Source organism: Protopterus annectens, chromosome 1.part0 (assembly GCF_019279795.1).
Source record: "Protopterus annectens isolate FY-2018-M chromosome 1.part0, PAN1.0, whole genome shotgun sequence".
NCBI classification, from domain to species: domain Eukaryota; kingdom Metazoa; phylum Chordata; order Ceratodontiformes; family Protopteridae; genus Protopterus; species Protopterus annectens.
Window position 1 is genome coordinate 617,286,630 of NC_056725.1, and position 21,356 is coordinate 617,307,985.

At 39.1% G+C, this 21,356-nt stretch overlaps 1 protein-coding gene across 3 annotated transcripts in view; it reads left to right on the plus strand.

The window, feature by feature from the left end:
* The window catches only part of UBR2 (ubiquitin protein ligase E3 component n-recognin 2), a 5,196,118-nt gene that overhangs the window by 241,832 nt on the left and 4,932,930 nt on the right, over positions 1-21,356 (plus strand). For all 3 annotated transcript variants that reach the window (XM_044061864.1, XM_044061881.1, XM_044061872.1), the window contains exon 3: positions 21,094-21,172. In XM_044061864.1, the coding sequence (XP_043917799.1) occupies positions 21,094-21,172 (79 nt within the window). The remainder of the gene's footprint in view (positions 1-21,093; positions 21,173-21,356) is intronic.

Here is a 21,356-nt window from a genome sequence, read left to right on the forward strand (position 1 = left end):
TATGTGACAGATCCTGGTGCCCGACAGGTAGCTAACTGTAACCTTCTTGTCCTGCCTAGTTAGTGGGACATCGTGTGCTTGACTATAGAGTCACCTATTACTAGTGTGTTGAGTGTGTTATTTTGCCTTGAGGGCTGTGATTGTGTGGCACACTGATTGTGTAACATGTGTTTCATGGTTGGTGATGGGGTGTGGAGGTTGCTTGGATGTCTGCTTTGGAGGTCTCGGTTGCTTTTACAGATTTTTATTTAGAGCCTCCGAGTGTTTTCATGTATTCAGGTGTGTTATTTGCCAGTGTTGGTTTATTAGGTCTGTGTGAGACTGGTGGTGTGTTGCAAGTATTACCCTTCTCCTCTTGACTGTCAGTTCCAGTCTCGAGTTGAGAGAGCTTTGCCTCCATTTTGGCTGTATAAGTGCATCTCTCGCATATATTCGTGTTTGGTGGTAGGAGGAGAGGATCGTCTGTGTGCATGAGGCAGTTGTAACATTGCCTCAAAATGCCCCGATTCACCAGTTGGACTGGAAAGTATGCCGGAAACTGCCCTTTGGACATGCCTGAAAAGGTAGAGTAAGCTGTTTTTGTGATTGGCTGGTGGGGACGAATAGAGAGCCTTGTCCTTCTGGACAGTATGGGGGGAGTCCACTGCTAGGGTTAATTAGTGCTTGCTATGAGTTTTAAGCAAGTGCTTGACTGTGAAATGAATGGTTTGAGAGCTAAAGTTGAAGGTTTGTTTAGTTCCAAGGGAAAAATTAAAGAGTAGACTTCGTGGAGCCGAGAATAGTTTAACTCTAGCTAACCGGCACTGCCCGTTGTGCAAAACCGCGCAAATACGGATTTTATAGAAGAGAAGTGAAAGCGATAGAAATTAGCCTAAAATGGCCAATAAACTAACATCTGGGCTGAAACCACTACTCCAGGGACAGATAGGTTGCTCAAAGCTCCCCTCTCTCACAGGTGAACAGAGAAAACTTCCTTCTATCCAAGTAAGGTATGGGCAACACAGAAACTTGTAACACAGCCTTGGATTCACCAATAACCTGAAAACTGGACTATACTAGTTCAGAAAGGTGGGAAACAACTGTATAACTATATTATTTTCAGAAAGTAGAGCCGATACAATCAAAACAACACTTTACCCAATTAACCAGTTAAAAAGCTCAAAACTGAGCCCTGTTCCAGCAGTCTTCAATCAGACAAGTACTAACTGCAGACTCCTGCCACTAGGGTACATATAAACCTTCTACAAAAGCCTGGATCATTGCACCAGTTATACAAACAAAGCTAGATCCAGCAGGCCTGAATCTAGTCTATGCTACAGCAAACAAGGCATACCGATTTCATAAAGAAACAGTTCAAGTAAGCATGCACAGTAAGCCTTTAACCAGAAATTCCCAGCTCAGAAGGGCCGAATCTAGCCTCTCCTCCCACAAGAGTGCAGACCACAAACCTTCTTAATGTAAAATAACTGGCCTGAAGCCCAAATTCTTAACCCAGAACTAATACACTTTTAGAATAAGACACTGAGCCTTCAATCAGCAGTTCCCAACTTAGAAGGATGTACTCTACCTGTCCTGCCACAACAGTGCAGACCACAAACCTTCTTAATGTAAAACAACTGTTTGAACCCCAAGTGCTTAAACCAAAAGCCTTAGAATAACGGTTACAATTTAATCAGGCTACTAACAAGCAATAATAAAGGCTGCAGAATAAATTCAGTTGAGTACTTTTAAGAATAGGCAAAAGCAAAATAAGGTAATAAAGTAGGAAGAAACACAGAGTAAAGCAGATGAAGTGGATTTGTTTTTGTAGAGAGAGGAAACAGAGCAAATTAAGGTACTATAGGGGAATGTCCTTCCCAAGTGCTCTTTCTATACAGAGAGATGGGACTGGTAGGAGTATCTGAAATCAAAATATGATTTCACCGTACTCAGTTGAGTGAGCAAATGAGATGGGTCCAGGAGGAGTGTGCAAAAACAGATTTGCAGCAGGAGCGGGCAATTCCAAAGCCACCAAGATTAACACCACAACAGGAAACAGGGAGGGGGTGAGGAAATAACTGCAGATAAACAGATACAGCAACTCCGATTAAAATGATTACTAGAAATGTAACCAACACAGATTTTAATGCAACCAAACCCCCCAGGCTAACATTAACACAGGAATTTCAAAGCAGTCTAACAACTTCCAATGAGCACAGATGGCTACTTTTTTCACACTTCAGGCAGCTAACTGCAGATAGACAGGCACACAATATTTTCTGACTCAGACACACAATATTTACTGTATCAAATCTTAAATAAGTGCAGAGAAAAGTATACTTAAATCAGCTTTTGTCCAGTTGATATATGCAGACAAGTCTCAGTAGCCAGCAACTCCGATTAAAATAATTACTAGAAATGTAACCAACGCAGATTTTCACATTAGTATCTCCAGGGCCATCCCACTGTGTTCACCTACCGATTCGTTCTGGCCTCACTTTGCTCCACTCCCCTACCCCCATTCTCACCCACCCCCGCATCAATTTGATTTACAGTTACAAACCACACCTTTCAGTTACCACTCAGTACCTCCCACCAACTTAATTATCCTATCACACTTCACTACATCTTCAACCGCACCACAGCAACCACACCCTCACTCTAATCTTATCACATAGACTTGCTGAAATTCTCCACTTACTCCATCTACTCACCTTCATACAGGGAACAGTGTCCATAACCTACATAATCACATTCTTAAAAACCCTATTCTGTACAGTCACAACTGTCATACTGCTCCAACTCTAAGCCCTCACCACTTTCCACACTCAACTGCAAAACATGTCCTCTCCATGGCAAACTACAGCTGTTGGGTATCACATTGTACCACCAAAACGTTGACATAACTGCATGCCTCTTTAGATCCTCCCACACCGACTATTACCTGCATAAAATGCAGTCAAATGCAAAACCCAGATCTCCATAAAACATTGTATGAAAATCTATAAGTTTAGCAAACTCTACTTACATGTACTAAATAAACTAACATGCAATGGTGGCATACAGTCTAAATGTGGTTCCAACACTCTACTCAACCCGGACAACCTTACTTCTGTTATCCATAGACACAAAGCCTCTCTCCTCTTTCTTAACCTTAAGTGAGAAGTATCTTAACGTTCATGAGCTTCATGCCCTATTAGCTCTATATAAACCCGAAATTGTATTGCTGACAGAAACCTGGCTAAAACCAAGAAATCAGTAACAACGAAATAACAGCACCAGGTTATAACATCGTATGCAGAGACAGAAAAGCCAAAGGGGTGTGAGGGGTAGCATGACTATTCCATAACCATCTCATGTTAGAACAACCTGATGCTAAAATTCCAGACATAGATAATGTAGAAGTCATCCTTTCAAGGTTAAGACTGAACCCCAATAAACTCAAATATTATAGGCTGGTACTGCCCTCCAGGTAACATTACTAGTATGGAAAAAATGAATCTCAAACTCCCTTCCTCAAGAAAAGATTTTAAGAGATTTTAATATAGACTGGCACAACTGCTCTGGCCACAGTCCACCTACTCAGCTTACCTCATCCCCTACTAGAACTGATAAAACATCCAAGTGTCAGTCCATTCTGGACTGGATTCTTATTTCTGATCCCTCACTCCCATCTCAAGCAGGCTGTCTGCCCAACAGCCTTGGTGACCATCAGCCTACCTTCCTTCTTTGAAGTAGATCTCACCAAATTAACCAGACAACCTTTAGAGTAGTCAGAAACAAAAAAATGTAAGCCAGATTATTTTATAAATGCCCTAAAATGTTGCAATTGGAAACCACTAATGTAACTCTCTAGATGAGGTAGTACACTACTTTAACTTGACTTTCTTACAAACGTTAAACCATCATTGCACCCACCAAAACCGTTAGAATAATAGCAAAGTAATGCTCCCTTGCTTACTAAGATAACTAAATCCATTCTCAAAGACCGGGACAAAGCATGGATACAGTTTCACAGAAACAGAACCCAATCAACAAAACTAACTCAGAACTCTGTAATAAAGCCAAAAAAGTCATTTAAATAGACAATATTAACTACTACCAAAACTTGCAAGAAAAACATACAACCCTCAAAAATTTTGGGCCACTATAAATTCTATACTTCAATCGGGTAAATCTGCTACCCCTATGCCAGTTTCAGTAAAGAACCATGATAATATCCCCACTCAGTTCAGTAAATATTTCACCAGAACATTTCAGGCCCTTGCAGAAACCCAAAGTAATAGTAGCTGTCCTGTCCTACCATCCACACAAAATAGCACAAATGCACAAGATATCTCCCACTTAAGCTTGCACCCAACGTCAATCAAATCCATTTTAAAACTCTTCCACAAGCTTAAACCAACCATCCTGGCCACAGATAATTTACCAGCAGAATTCGTACAGCTAGCTGCAGAGGCTATAGCCTATCCTGTTGCTATTCTAATTAATGGATCAATATCAGTGTGTAAAGTATATGGAATATCTCGCACATAATACCACTACACAAGAGTGGCAGCTCCTTAGAACTCAATAACTACCGACCAATTGCTATTCTAGCTCCCTTATTAAAAATACTAGAAAGAGTTGTTCACACTCAACTACTGGACTACCTTCTAAAAACAGTCTGCTCTCTAAATATCAGCATGGCTTTAGACCCTTCCACAGCACCACCACAGCTGTAATGTCCTTTTCCAACACAGTTCGCCACCACAGACACATTTGTCTAAAGATTTCGATATGGTCAACCATAATAGACTCCTTAATACATTATCCACCCTAAACATCAGCACCCCTTCTATTTCATAGTTTAAAAGCTACCTATCAGGATGCCAACAAGCAGTAAAATGGCAGAACCAACTGTCCTCAGGGCTCCATACTTCGCCTACTATTCTTCTCTCTGTTTACCAGTCAGCTCTCATCCTCCATACCCGGTGCCTCGGTAGTACAATATGCTGATGACACCACCCTCATATGTGCAGCCCACACATTAGATGACTATAACTCCCTAACTGAAAACTGCTTTTCATTAGGAGAGACTTGGTTCACTAGCTCCCAGCCTATCTTAAACCCAAGTAAAACAAAACTTCTTTTCAGCCCTTGTAGACCCCCCCCCCCCCTTGTGACAACTTTACCATCATGTCTAATAACAAAACCATGGTCACCACTACCTCCCACACTAAACTGTTAGGTGTAGAAATAAGACAACAACCTAAAATTTGATATTCATATATCCCAAACTATCAAGAAAGTTCAGAAAAAACATTGCCTCCTCTATCGGAACAAGCAATTTCTCACTAAACACACTAAAACCACTATAGCCAGGACACATCTGTTATCTACACTCCTCTATGTATCCCCAATACTAACTAACCTCCGCAAAGCCGACCCAAACAAATTAGAATCTTGTTATAACAAGATTGCTAGATTTGCTACTGAGACCCCATATAGGACCTATTACTGTGTAGCTCTCAAACTAAACTGGCTTTAGCTGCCTCAGCTACTGAAATTCAGTCAGTTGTCATTGGCACACAAACTATACTACTACCCAGCTAAAACTACAGCACTCCATAATCTAATTAGACCTTATTCTGCAACACAAACCTTAAGATCTAGTACCCAAAACTGCCTAGATGTCATCAAACACAATAATGACACTGGAAAATCTCTCTCCAACTAAGCGTGGAGTACCCTACCTAGTCACCAGACTTCTATTAGCTCCACCACACAATTTAAAAAGCTCCTCAAAGCACACTATATGAATACATGGTTATGTTCCTGTGACTCCCAAGGATGAAAAGTTAACAATCTATTCTCCACCTTAACCCAATATGCCTTATAATATCCTTCTCTATCTACAGAACTAACCCATCTGTATTCTTGTTTGATCCACATATCTTGATTTTATTTTCTCCTTGTATTGATCCAAAAATATTGATTTTATTTTGCCCCTTTAAACCTTGTTCACTAATCAATTCTGTTTTACTTTTGCATGTCGTAGTGCTTGGTACTCTGTTGTGCTGCTTCACCCCTACCACTTGGTAACAACTTGACTAGCCACATCTCAGCTGTTACACTGTCTCACCCATTTTACTTACTAACATTTCCTAACTAGCTTCAACATCCCACACCACACAATGTGTAGCATATTGTGTATCCCATTTATAATACTGTGATGAGTGTTCTAAGTATGATTTCTATAGTAGTATCATCAACATTATTGTAAGGAATGTATATTGTGTTTATGTACTACATGAAATTATATTCTAAAGTTTCTCATCTTTATTGTTATGTTATCTTAGGACATTTACTGTGTTATAACTGTGTTATATCTATAGTCTAAGTGTTGTTGATTTCTTACTGTTTGATTTTATTTGAGCTTTTCGCCCTGGGTCTCCACTGAAAATGGACCTGTATCCATTCGGACTTTCTTAGTAAACAAATGTAAAATAAATATTGTTTTTATAATAATCAGTACTTTAAATGCAGCTGGCTCTGACTTTGATTTCTATTTTCTAGCAATCACTTTTTGGACAGCCAACAGAATTAACCTTAGTAATGCCTTTCTATGTCTAGGCAGTTCAGATCCTCTCTCCCCCAGTTGGAAAAAATGTATATCCTTAGTTGTCCTTCTATTCCTATGTTGCAGTATTCTTAACCTTTGTGATTCCCTGCCTAGGTGACCCGAACATCTGGATAGTATACAAAAGACTTATGCTGCTGTATGTTACGTACAACGTTGCATAGGTTCATAGGTAGGTACTAGGCTATTGGCCCAAGGGCCTCTATAAGCCTGGCCAAAAAGGTACCCTGGTTTTCACCACCCAAAATTATTTTCCTGTGCCCCTGTCGAGCAGAGCCCTAGAGGTGATCCCCGGGGTGAATTTCCTATTTCCCATCCAGTCATCAAGATTTTTCTTGAAGAGTGCTGAGGAGGAGCTTTGTTTGATATATAGGTAGTTTGTCCCAGAGACTTCCCATATGCTGGAATAGGAATCTATCCCTCCAGCATGTTCCTTTTATTGTGGTGACAAGGTTTAGGTCCCTAGAACGTGTACCTTAGAGGGATTGGGATTTCTTTTAAGTGGAGCATGTCCAACAGCTCTGCTTTTGACATGGCTTTGTATGTTAGGCAGAGATCGCCTCTGACTAGGCGATATGTGACGGAGTAAAGCTAGAGTTTTTTGAGACGATCTGCATAGGGCATCTGTTTGAGGCTGATAATCCTCTTTGTGAGGTATTTTTGCAGCCTTTCCAGTTGTTGTAGATGTCTTGTGAGGTACATACCAAAAGGGGCGTTGTACTCTTATAATGGATTTAATGAATGACAAGTAGAGGGGAACAATTACCTCTTTTTTTTTTTTTTTTTTTTTCCTGGATGAGAAACTTTTTGTGATGAGGTGTGCCACGTAGAAGGATTTCCTGACTACTGTGGCGATGTGATTATCAAAGGAGAGACTACTGTCCACATGTGTCCCAAGGTCTCTTATCACACTTTTGATGTAAAGTAGACTACCACCTATGTGGTAGCTCATGGGTACAGATTTTTTACCAAAGGAGATGACAGTGCACTTTCTGACATTGAGCTTGAGGCCTTGGCTTTGACACCAGGCATCTGTATCAGTGAGGCCCTTTTGTAATATGTCCACATCGTTAGGAGTTTCGATTATGGCTCCTAGTTTGCAGTAATCTGCGAACTTCATTAGCCAAAGACCTTCTATGTTAGCCTGTACTTCAGAAAAGTAGATACCAAACAGGACTGAACCCTGTGGTACTCCACTTGTCACTGGTCTGAAGTCGGATTTGAAGTCTGCTACTTTCCCAGTGCGGGTTTTGTCAGTGAACCAGTTGGCAACCCATCTTGTGACATAGGAATTTATACCTAGTTTAGTGAGTTTATCTATAATTCCAGAGTAGGGGATGGTGTCAAAAGCCTTGGCAAAATCTAGATAGGCTGTGTGAACCACCTTACCCTCGTCTATGGCTTTGGTGACTGCTTCAAAGATCTCTCTCAGGTTTAGGAGACATGATCTGCCTTTTAGAAACCTGACCTGGGTGGGGTGCAGAGTTTGGAGATTACCAATGTCCTTGTTTATAAGTTCCATGGCCTTGCAGACCATGCTCGTTAGGCTAATGGGGTGGTAGTTCCCGGGCTCCCCCTTTGTGGAGTGGGATAACTGTCGCTGTGCGTCATTCAGTGGGCACAAAGCCTGAGATGAGGCTATGATTGAACTTGGTGTTTAGGTGGGGTGCCAGTTCATTCTGTAGTTCATGTAGAACATAGCCTGGGATGTTGTCAGGTCTCATGGATGCTGTGTTCTTGGCTTTGGAGAGTGTTTTTTTTTACCTGTGCAGCCGGGATTACAGGAACTTTGCATTCTTCTGGTATAGAGATGGGCCCTTTATGAGGTGAGAGAGGGGTAAAGTTAGTACTGAGCCTGTTTGCCAGGATGTTGGCAATATCAGTTGGCAGGCAGCATAGGCCATAAAGGTAATGTCAGCATGTACCAGTTCTCAGAACTTCTCTGCCCCCAGTCCGAATGACAGCTTCTGCCATTTGGCTGATCAAAGTGTTTTCAAATAAGTGCCCCGTCGGTGAAAGCTGTTTTTTGCTGCTGCATATTTTGAGGTTGATGGCATCTAGGAAAGGCAAGTGTAGTTGTGGATGTCAGATTACACACACAGCCACAATCACTATTTGTTTTGCCTAGGGCCTGAGTGCGATTACAAGTCTTGTGTGATTTGCCAGGTGTTCGTCCTCAAGACCCTTTGTAGTTTGTCAGTCTTGAACATTTACCTCTAGACCCAGCATCTGAAATGGTTAGCATTTGGTATGGAGGGCACCTTGGGTCCGTCTGGTGAGTCACTGAAGAATACGGCCAAAAAGGTCAGGCCGGAATCTTTAGCTTTGCCTCTAGAGTCGGGGGCCAATAAAGGCCTAGAAACCCATTTGATCTCTGGTTCCCAACCTGCAGCGGGTACTGTTTTGGAAGGTATTAGGGAGGGTGCCACTAACACGTCCACAGAAGCATTACAGATGTCCGTTCAGGATAAGAGGGTACCTTGGCCCACTATCTCGGGTGTCCCGAGCAGTGTTCATCTATTGCCTCCATCTCCCCCATCTCTGTTAATCCCTTCACTACCACAGAGCTCAGTCATGCGTTGGCTATTTCTTCACAACCTATTGTGGGTCTTCCTGGTAGAAAAGAAGAAGAAACAGAAATATTTTTCCTCTCTCCAGGATCCTTCTTCTGATTGGCAGGCCTTCTCACAAAGAATTTTGAATGTCTTCATGGCGTTAAACCCATCCTCAGGCCTCCCACCCATATCTGTTCCTTTTTCCACTCCCAGGGGATTACTGGAGTAAAAGCAGGCCACTGGTAAAGAAGATTCTTCTATATCTGATGAATCCTTGTTCTGTACTTCCCAAACTGAGTGTCCCCTGGGTTGTGCTTTCCTGAATTAGATTACAGCAGTGGGGATTCCCCTGAGGAAGATTTGTCCTTTGGAGAACTAGTTCCAGGATGAGAGTTCACTTCAAATAGGAAAAAAGTCAAGTATCTGAAGTTAAAAAGAGGTATTACGACCAATTGCAGATGGATTCTCCTCCTCCCTTGGCCATTCCTCCTGTTCTCCATGCCTTTCTGGATGCCTTTCTCTCAACGTCTGAGAGTCCAGATTTCTTAACCTCCAGCTCCAAAATGCATGACAGATTCTATAAGGTCTCAGAGCACAGTAAGTTACTCTTTCAACCCTGCAGTATTCTCTCACTGCAGACAAACCATACAAATCGCTTTCGTATACAAATCTGCTCCCTTTAGACAAAGGTAGTAAAATGATGGAAAGGTTAGGGAGAAAAGTGTATGCCTCCTCTACCCTGACTTTCAGAGCCATTAACTACCAGATCCACATGTCTAAATATGTTCTGGCCTTACTTTCTCAAGCTTCTAAGCTGGTATCAGACATTCCTGATGCACCAGCTAAGGCACAGCTTACCTGTCTACAGTCTACCTCAGCCCAGGTGCTTAGACACACTATTAAATGCAGTTATGATGCAGCTGAGGTATCAGCAAGGTCAGCAGCTTCAGGTTCTCTATTTGAGGTACTCATGGCTGCAACTCCAACCTTTGCCTAAAGATATTAAGGTTAAAGTTATGGATGCACCTCTTGACAATGATGCCCTTTTTGGGCTGAAGCTGTAGCACTGTTTAAATTCCTGCATGACAAAGGGAAAGCTTAAGGAACTGAAACACGTTTTTGTGTCCCCCGTCACTAAATACCACAAAATTACCCTTCCAAAACACAGTTTGTCAGAAGGAAACAACGCCGTTCCCTTCCTTCCTTTAAGATTGGGGCTCACTGACTGGGATCTTCCAAACCCCAGGAAACTCCTGCCCAAAACCCACCTTTCAAGGCAGGCCAGGTATATGTGGTGATTGTATTATGTAAGTAGAGGAGAAAAGTGTTTCCAAGTGTCACAGACAGAGCTTTAAGGGTAAGATGGTAGGTTTGCTGTTTGAACTTACAGTCAAGACTTTTATTGTTGTTGTTGTTGTCTTTTGGTTTTTCCCGGTTAGGGGTCGCCACAGCGGAACTCCGGTCCGCTAATGTTTGGCAGTAGATTTTAATGAACACCGAGATGCCAGCTCGACGTTCAACCTTTAACGAAGGCACACCCATTTACGCATGTCTTTTGAACGCCCACCCAACTGTGGGGAGGACATGCAGACTCCACACAGAAGGCACTCCACGCACTCCAGCCAAGAATCGAAAGGGAGAACCTCTTGTTGTGAGGCAACAACGCTACCGCTGCACCACCGTATTGCTTACACTTATTGGAGGCTTTGAAGTTTGTATTTCACATGTTCTGTGGTTTGGGCACCTGTGAGTTGAGAATTTGCATCAGTGGGTCCATCAAGTAAATATGATGGGTAACATTCCATATGGTCACATATGACTTTGTGTAATGCTGATTTTTATGGATGTGATTTGGCAAATGTAGTTCAGAATGCTAGCCTCTTAAGTCTCACGGACTTTTGAGTATGTATAGTGTGCCAAGATTATTGCAAAGAAAATTTGTGCTGCTCTTTACTAACATGACAAAAGGACTTGATGACTGATCATGTCGTAATTCAGCTTTACTTCCATTCCTCATTAGAAATGAAGCATGCACATTTGTTAAAACAGCAGAGAAAGATGTAGCCACGGAGGAATGAGGATGCAAAGAGACAGCAGGATTCCATTAGAAAATTTTACTGTGGGTCATCAAGGAAGGGAGATGCAGCAAAACGTCTTCCTGAAGTACATACAGTGGTCCTGCATTACAACATACCCACTGTGATCCAGTATCCTTTTAGTAGAAATCATCCAACCTGTTGCAGCTACACCACAAGCTGCCCCCCAGTGAACCTACTGTCATTGCCATGTAGGAAATTATGATAGCATCTGACAATTCAACTTTAGAATTTCTGCTAGGATTATCAGACTTTTTGATAAAGAAGCAGCCCATTCTTTGTATGATAAGATGTGGCCTGTGACAGCCTGGGACTTGAAGGGTGTGTTGTTTGAAGAACTAGGAATTTGTCCTGACTTGATAAGGGATGAGTTTAGGATAGCTGCCTTCCAGTATGGACATGTGCAAGTGATGTTACCATAGTTCCTTGTCAATGATAAGAAAAGAGTTATTTACATCAGACACCTATTTACACATGCTGCCTAATGGAGGAAGGTTGGGGGGGGGGGGGGAGTAAAATAGACTTGGTTCACATATTCGGTCTCAAAAGATGCAATGTTTTGGTTTCCATACAAGTTGTTTAGAAATTCAAACCACCTTCTCCCATCATGTGGTCAAAAAGCATGGAGAGTGAAGCTTTCCACGGTCATGGTTGAGCACCGTAGCATGCTTGACCAAGTGGAAGAAACTAAACAGTAGGCAGACGATGGATGATAGGAGACAGCAGTGTTTGAAAAAGAACTTGCTTGCTGGTGTGGTGTGTTAGAAAACATTATAGTTATTGCCCAGTACCTGGCGCAGTCTAACATTGTACTCCATGGGACTAGTGATGCACTGTACATCCATGTCAATGGCAATTTCACCGTATTAGGAATAAAGAAGAAATGGGACATTATCATGGTAGGGAGATAGAACATGAAATTATCCAGCTGATCTTAAATATTATGCTACTATGAGGAGCATTGTAGAGAAGCTGAAGGATGCTGGGTAATTCTCTGTGATTCTTGATTGCATGCCAGACATTGGGAGTCGAACAAATGACTGTATTACCAATAACCCAATAACACGCCAAAAAAACTGTTCAAAAAAAGTCAGGCAGACAGGAGCTGGAAAACACAAAGCTGAGGTCGGTAATAGCGTAAAAAAGAAAATTTAATTTCCGCTTTCGTCACAACTTCATCAGAATACAAAAAGTCAAAGCACTGAAGTTCTTAAATAACAAGTCAATTAAAAAATCAATCAATTAAGTAATCAGCATAAATTATATTGTAATGCATAAAACTGTACTAAATATACAAATAAATAAACCTTAAACATTAAAAAAAGCCCTTAAATCTATGTCATCATGTTTGTTAATGATTAATTTTCCATTTTTTAAAAAACATTTGAGATTAATACTCTCATTAAGGCCAGGAAAAATATCTGCCCTTAATTTGATCTGCCACAAACATTCCCTTTGTTCAATATAGTTCTTGAAATCCCCAGCTCTATTGTCTGGTTTACATTTTTCTAATACTGAGAATAAAAATTTATTAAATGTTGTGCATGAAATAGAATGCTTGTATAAAGCATTATTATGGTCCTTGGTTTTAATGGCGTACAAATGTTCTTTAATACGAGTAGCCAAGGATCTAGATGTCATTCCTACATAAAATCCAGGGCAGGAAGAACAAATACTAATATAAACAACTCCAGTGGTATTACAGTCTATGAAGTCAGTAACTTGAATAATTCTATCAAAAGTAGCTACTTTGATGTATGGACCCTCTGCAATATATCTACAAATGTGACAATTATAACAACGAAACATACCTATTTTATTGTACACAATAGTAGAATTAATGTAATCATTTTTTTCTAATATATTTTTTAATGTGTTCGTTTTACGGAACACAAACTTAGGGTCTTTACCAACTAGTTTAAAAATATCCCTGTTTCCTTGTATAACTTTCCAATTATTCTGAATAATGTTTTGAATCCTATAATTATCTACACTCATATCAAAAGAGCAAATGATGTCATTATTTATTATGTGTTTTTTACTACGAGTGAAAACTGTATGTGTATCATGCAGTATAGCTGGATAATGACTTACTCTTTTGTTATAAATTTCCTCACCAGTTTTTAACAACATTTCCACATTATATCCTCTTTGTTGAAATAGATGTGTAATAAAATGAAATTCAGAAACCAATACATCAAGTTTAGTGGTCATCCGACAAGCTCGGATGAACTGTCCTTTTGGGATATTTTTCTTTATATGTGGAGGGTGTCCACTATTGTTATGTAAATAACCATTGGTGAAGGTCTCTTTTCTGTGGATCTTACTGTGAAAAATATGTTCGTCTTTATCCCACCAAATGTGGGTATCTAAAAAATTAACTGCTAGTCCAACTTCACCTAATGTAAACTTAATATAATCAGAAAAAGAATTAATCTTAGTAAGAAAAAAAGGAACCGTGTCCATGTTTCCTTCTATAATAAAAAACAAATCATCTATAAATCTACAGAAAAAAAGAATATTAAAGTGTTCCTTCAAAACTGAAATAAACTCCAATTCCCACCATGCCATTACAAGGTTTGCAAAGGCAGGTGCTGCTGATGACCCCATGGCTACACCACGTTTTTGTCTATAATAAGCCTTACCAAACATAAAAAAGTTATTCTCCAAAATGATTTCAATAAATCTACAAATAACATTAGTGAAGGAACTGTTAAATAATTTCTTAGTGGTTAGATAGCAACGAACAGCTTCCACCCCTTCATCATGGGGAATGCAAGAATAAAGAGAAATAACATCTACAGTTAACATAATGTGTTTGGAGTTCTCAAAATTGTGGGTAGAACTGTCATGGAAAAAAATATTAAGTTTTTCCAAGAAATGCCAAGAATCTTGGATAAAAGATGCATTTTCACTAATTAAAGGTCCCAAAAGGGCATCCACAATTAAAGAAATTCCTTCGGTAACAGAATGAGGGGAAGAAACAATAAGACGTAAAGGTGGATTAGAAACATTTTTATGAGTTTTTGGGACTCCAAAAATGACACCAATTTTGGGTTTATCAATTAAACAAAAATTGTATAGTTTTAAATTAATTTCATTAGTCATTAAGGCATCATATAAATATGAATGTACCATTCCAAAGTTTTTTAATATCTCATAGTAAGCTATAGGCTCATATTCATTGTCATCATTTAACATTTCTGACATAATTGCATTATATTGTTCATGCTCCATGACAACTAGGTTGGACCCCTTATCGCTTTTCATAAATCTAAGTTTACCCGTAAGTGTTTTTAAATTGCGTAAGGCTGTCCTTTCTTGAATAGTCAAGTTGTCATGGAAGTACGAATTAGTTTTAAATAATTTTTCAATATCTTTAATGCACAAGTCTTCAAAAGTTTTAAGTGTGTAATGAAGACTAGGGACATAACAAGAAGGTTTATGAAGACATTTGTTAAATATAGGAATGTCATGCATCAGATAAGATAGATTCAATTTTCTAGTATATTTTTTTAAATCAATTATTGTTCTTCCAAAATTAGCCTTTTTATGTGGAATAAAGTTAAACCCATAACTAAGTACTGCTAATTCTGACTTACTAAAAGTGTGTTTAGATAAATTAATAATGCCAAAACCATCACCATTAACCCCATCATTATTTAACATTCGTCCCCCGACGAATTCGAGCCCAAAAAAGTACGGCTCCTAGTCAGAATAGTGCTTTTAACATTGTCCATGTCTTGACCTTTCTTTTTGTTCTTATAACTGCTAATGGGCTCATTGGTGTCAGTCTTGTTGTTGGAATTGTTGACCAAACTAGAAATAGAACGGCATTCTGAATTCCCAGTAACGGGCCTCCTGGTGCCGTTGCTATCAGCTTGTCTGTCCTCTTGTAAATCTTTAATAGTGTCAGTACACGAGCCTGGTAGCAATGGCGGAAATTCAGCATTATAGTTGCTGAAAAGATTATTACTTGCAACTGTGTTAGGTACAGTAGGCTGTTTGTTTATAACCGCTTCTTTGCGGTAACGTGTATTTATAGGATATCCTTGTGAGCGAAAATCACGATTCCGTGGATTGGGTAAAAATTGACTGTAAGCTGTCTTATTATGGTAACAGGCAATATCCCTCTCCATTTTGGACTGTTTTCTATTAGTTACTACTTTAACATGTTCCGTTAATTCTTTAGAAAAGAAAGAATGTAAAGAATTAGTCATTGCTTAACATTCGCTGTTTAAGTCCAGCCTCAACTTCCTTAATGTCATTGAATATTAAAGACATTTTCTCTGTGTTGTTGTCAATTAACAGCTGTAAAAAACGGAGCCCAGCCTCGTTGAAAAAAGTGGTTAAAGAGTCAAACATGGGATGGTCAACTCCCACTCCGTTTGGGCACTTAAAAAAACGTAAGCCCTTGGGAACAATTCCTAATTCGATACATTTTATGAAATAGCAGTTTTCTAAATCTAAAGATTTGTACCTTTTTAAGAGTTTGAGTAGAAGATCCCGTTGTATGTTAGTGTAGTTATCTTCGTTTGGAGACGAATTCCGTTTGTATATGTTGAACGGATTTTCGTAGCGGTTCAATAACCCCGCACAGTTAGTAATATTTGTTCCAGCTACATTGTTAACAGTTCCTGTATTAACAGTTGCTCGTCGATCTGAGAAAGATGTACTATCCAAATGAATGACTGTCGGTAATTCTTCGCACGCCCCGATTGGGCTAGATGCTTCATTAGAACTTGCAGTGTTACTGGCCTTCGCCACAAGAAATTTCAATGAACATTGAATATCCATAAGCGTTGAAATAAGTAGGCGGTTCACTTTGTCCGTTCCACTATCAAGCTTAGATGTCGGTGTGGAATGCACCGATAGATTCATCATGGTATCATCCGCGACGTCTGCCATGGAGGACAAACAAATAGGAACACCAATAACCCAATAACACGCCAAAAAAACTGTTCAAAAAAAGTCAGGCAGACAGGAGCTGGAAAACACAAAGCTGAGGTCGGTAATAGCGTAAAAAAGAAAATTTAATTTCCGCTTTCGTCACAACTTCATCAGAATACAAAAAGTCAAAGCACTGAAGTTCTTAAATAACAAGTCAATTAAAAAATCAATCAATTAAGTAATCAGCATAAATTATATTGTAATGCATAAAACTGTACTAAATATACAAATAAATAAACCTTAAACATTAAAAAAAGCCCTTAAATCTATGTCATCATGTTTGTTAATGATTAATTTTCCATTTTTTAAAAAACATTTGAGATTAATACTCTCATTAAGGCCAGGAAAAATATCTGCCCTTAATTTGATCTGCCACAAACATTCCCTTTGTTCAATATAGTTCTTGAAATCCCCAGCTCTATTGTCTGGTTTACATTTTTCTAATACTGAGAATAAAAATTTATTAAATGTTGTGCATGAAATAGAATGCTTGTATAAAGCATTATTATGGTCCTTGGTTTTAATGGCGTACAAATGTTCTTTAATACGAGTAGCAAACAAAAGAGTAAGTCATTATCCAGCTATACTGCATGATACACATACAGTTTTCACTCGTAGTAAAAAACACATAATAAATAATGACATCATTTGCTCTTTTGATATGAGTGTAGATAATTATAGGATTCAAAACATTATTCAGAATAATTGGAAAGTTATACAAGGAAACAGGGATATTTTTAAACTAGTTGGTAAAGACCCTAAGTTTGTGTTCCGTAAAACGAACACATTAAAAAATATATTAGAAAAAAATGATTACATTAATTCTACTATTGTGTACAATAAAATAGGTATGTTTCGTTGTTATAATTGTCACATTTGTAGATATATTGCAGAGGGTCCATACATCAAAGTAGCTACTTTTGATAGAATTATTCAAGTTACTGACTTCATAGACTGTAATACCACTGGAGTTGTTTATATTAGTATTTGTTCTTCCTGCCCTGGATTTTATGTAGGAATGACATCTAGATCCTTGGCTACTCGTATTAAAGAACATTTGTACGCCATTAAAACCAAGGACCATAATAATGCTTTATACAAGCATTCTATTTCATGCACAACATTTAATAAATTTTTATTCTCAGTATTAGAAAATGTAAACCAGACAATAGAGCTGGGGATTTCAAGAACTATATTGAACAAAGGGAATGTTTGTGGCAGATCAAATTAAGGGCAGATATTTTTCCTGGCCTTAATGAGAGTATTAATCTCAAATGTTTTTTAAAAAATGGAAAATTAATCATTAACAAACATGATGACATAGATTTAAGGGCTTTTTTTAATGTTTAAGGTTTATTTATTTGTATATTTAGTACAGTTTTATGCATTACAATATAATTTATGCTGATTACTTAATTGATTGATTTTTTAATTGACTTGTTATTTAAGAACTTCAGTGCTTTGACTTTTTGTATTCTGATGAAGTTGTGACGAAAGCGGAAATTAAATTTTCTTTTTTACGCTATTACCGACCTCAGCTTTGTGTTTTCCAGCTCCTGTCTGCCTGACTTTTTTTGAAATGACTGTATTAGCCAGGTATGTGGACATTTCAAGGACTGCATCCACAGTTGAACACTTTCTGGGATTTGTACCTGTGAATGACACAACCAGAGCATGACTTAGATGCTTACGTCAGACTCTGCAACATCATCAACTGGACATTAACGACCGTCAAGGGCAAGGATATGCCAGTGGCAGCAATATGAAAGGGATTTGAGCTGGAGTGCAGACCTGGATAAACCAGATGAATTCAAGGGCATTTTATGTGCCGTATGCCAGCCACAATTTAAATCTTTGGAAATCTACAGAACATTTTATATACTGTGTTCAACAACAAGCAATGGCATATCTTCACACACAAGCATCACTGTGAAGCCACTGTCCAAGACTCACTGGGAGTGCAGAATCGACACCATCAAGGCAGTACAGTTTCAGTTGAAGGGACTTATGGAAGCATTACAGGAGAAAAGTGAAACTTAAGCTACAAGTGATGCCACAACATACCAACAGGCAAAAAGGGTCTGTGCTTGGAACTTAAGTCATATCATTCCATTGTATGTTTAATGGTTTGATGTGTCGACAGAGAGTAATCTTGCAAGCAAAGTGTGGCAGAGTCCATATTTTGATGTTTCTACATTTGTCAAAGTGCTGATGTCAGCTATGGAGATGTTGAATTACAGAGAGACAGGATTGCAGTGTGCCATGGATGAAGCCTCCAAGATAGAAGAATTGGATGTTTGCCCATATTTCAGAATAGAGGCAGAATAAAGAAAAAGCATTTATTTGGCTATGAAGGAGAAGATGAGATGATACTGGACCCAAACACTACTGTTTTATTGACTGGTTTGAGCTACTTTGAATTTAATAAGGCCACTGGAATTTTTGTGAAATAATATTAATGGCTTGAGTGAAGTTGCGGAGGACACCTTAATCCAACAGTGAAAGGCTCTGAAAAAAAAGTGAATGACAGGATAAGTGGCCTCTGCAACACAGGCTTTTCAGTTCCTGTTCAAGGTCATTCTTTTTCGAATGCTTGACACTGTTAAATGTCCTCATTTGCAACCAGTTACTAGACATCTACATAAATACTTGTGTTGAGCTGGTCATTTTATTTGACTGCATCTGTCACCGTAGCTGCTGCAAAACACAGATTTTTCTAAACTCAGACTCATAAAGACACACCTATGCTTATCAGTGAGTCAGGAGAGACTTTCAGGCTTAACCTGTGCTCTCAGTAGAGCATGAAATGAGTAAGGTTTATTGTGCAGCAGCCTCAATGAAGATTTTGTCCAGTATAAAATTTGTAGGATACCAGTAAAACTCTTGATATGTGCACATCTTTCCTTTCCAGTAGAATGCTGTATGGCAGCAAATTTCAGGTTGCACCTTGGCCCAGTTTTTATAATACTATGCTACGTATTCATTCAGATTTTGTTTACTTTGACAAGTAGGACAAATAGGACAGAGAGTAAAAAAACAGCATGATTTGTTGAGGCAAGGACAGCTAGGAGTGGCAGGATTCATTATGAGGACAGTGACAGCTTGAAGAACTAAAATTGGCCATATAGCACAGTAAAAGTGCCATCAGTCTGATAAGCTCACTGCACACATTAGATAAATGACACTCTGGGGCTTGTCACCTCTGTACTTTCTGGCCTTCCCCTGTTTCTCTTTGGGGTGGAGCTAGTCTGTCTCAGTCTTTGTAATCCCCATGGCTTTTTCCTGTCTGTCCATAGTGTTTTTCCATATGTCTGTCCCATGGCTGTCTGTTGTGCCTCTGCAGTCTGACTTTTCTGCACGTCTGTAGCTACCTTTGGATTGTACTTCTGTAGTTGCTGTCTGTATGCCACTGTACTTTGAAGGTGTATGTTTGTACTTCTGTCTGTCAGTGTTTGTGTGTAGCTGTGTCTTGGGCTTTTGTGTACCCCTGTAGTTGCTGTCATGTGTCCCTTTGTATTGCCTGGCTGAGTGTCTTGTGTCAGTGTTGCTATAGCACTGTCTTGTGCAAGTCTGTTTCACTGCACTGGTGTGCCTATCTTGACACCTGTGTGCATTTCATTCTCACTGTAGTGAAGTACCTGTGTTGGGGGGGGGGGGGTCAGTCTGTCTTCTGATGTGTCTTGTTTGATGTGGTGTAAGTGTGTCACAAATTTGTTGTAGCTGTCTTTGTCGTGTGTGGCTGTCTGTGGGGCTAGCTACCTTTCTGTGGTACAGAGCCTTTCCATAATGTTACATTGCTACTAAATGCCTGACAGTGTATGCTTATGTACCTTGATGTAGTACAACTAGTGGCAGTACAAGTCTCTGTAATGGTTTGTGTGCATTATTTATACAGCGATTGGTAAAGTGGTGGTGGTGGGGGTCGGAGCTTACCAGGGCAAGGAGTGTGGCAGCAACGTAATCACACCTGAGATCTGTCCCCAACTTACTGGTGACTACCAAATTTGATAGCACCAGCCCTGGTCACAGCAGCCTGGCACTCGTGAAATTTGTTGCTAAGAAAGAAGGAAATTTTGGGGTGTTAAAATTTGAAATTACATCTTCATACTCATTCATATGCATTAATTACTGGACTGTATTGGTGACCTAAGAATGTAAAGTATTAATTTAAAGGTAATTGTCCGTGGAGAAAGAAGTAGCTGCTGCTGTATCTATCTATTTATTTATTTTTTCAGTTTTTAGCACCGCCCTTGGTAAAGTAGTTGCTTGTTGCATATGGGTAGTGGTCTTTTTGTTCTTTATTCTGTAGAAGAAGGTCAGTTGGGCATACATTTTTATGGAACTCTGTGTGTCTGACAAATGTAATTTCTTTTTCTCTCTAAGATGCAATGACCTTTGAGTTGATTGATAATAGCAGGTATAGGACTATTCGCCTCCCTTTAAATGAATAGTTCTATTCACATTTCTTTTCCATTTGAATGCAGTTTTTGACTGATGTATGTATGTATGTATGTATATATATACATATATATGTGTGTGTATATATATATATATATATATATATATATATATATATATATATATACACACACACACACACACACACACACACACACACACACACACACACACACACACACACACACATACTTTTTTTTTTTTTTAAACATAAACCTTGTCTGATTTGAATGCTTTTCATGTGATCTGCATCTCCTGCATGGGGGGAGGATTTGATATATAATGGTGAAGGTCTTTACCTCATAGATACAAAGGTACATGGATTCCCTATCAACCTCTGAATTTCTGCTTAAAATGTTTTCAGAGTAGATACTGAACTTGAGTATTCATTTTCCGGATGATTTATTAATGCATGACTTTTTATTGTTGACAGAGACTGTGCAGTAGATCCAACTTGTGTTTTGTGTATGGATTGCTTTTTGGGAAGTATTCACCAAGGACACAGATATAGGGTGAGTAATGCAGCTTTGTACTTTTTGCCATTATAAGCTTTACTGGTGTAACAGCTCTTTGAACAAAATTATAAAGATATCCAGTGAATATATCCTGCTTTTGAGAGTGATCTTAGTGGTAGTTTCTACTCTTGCAGAGCATTTCTTTGCCATCTTTGAGTCATGACTGAAGCACAGTCGACCT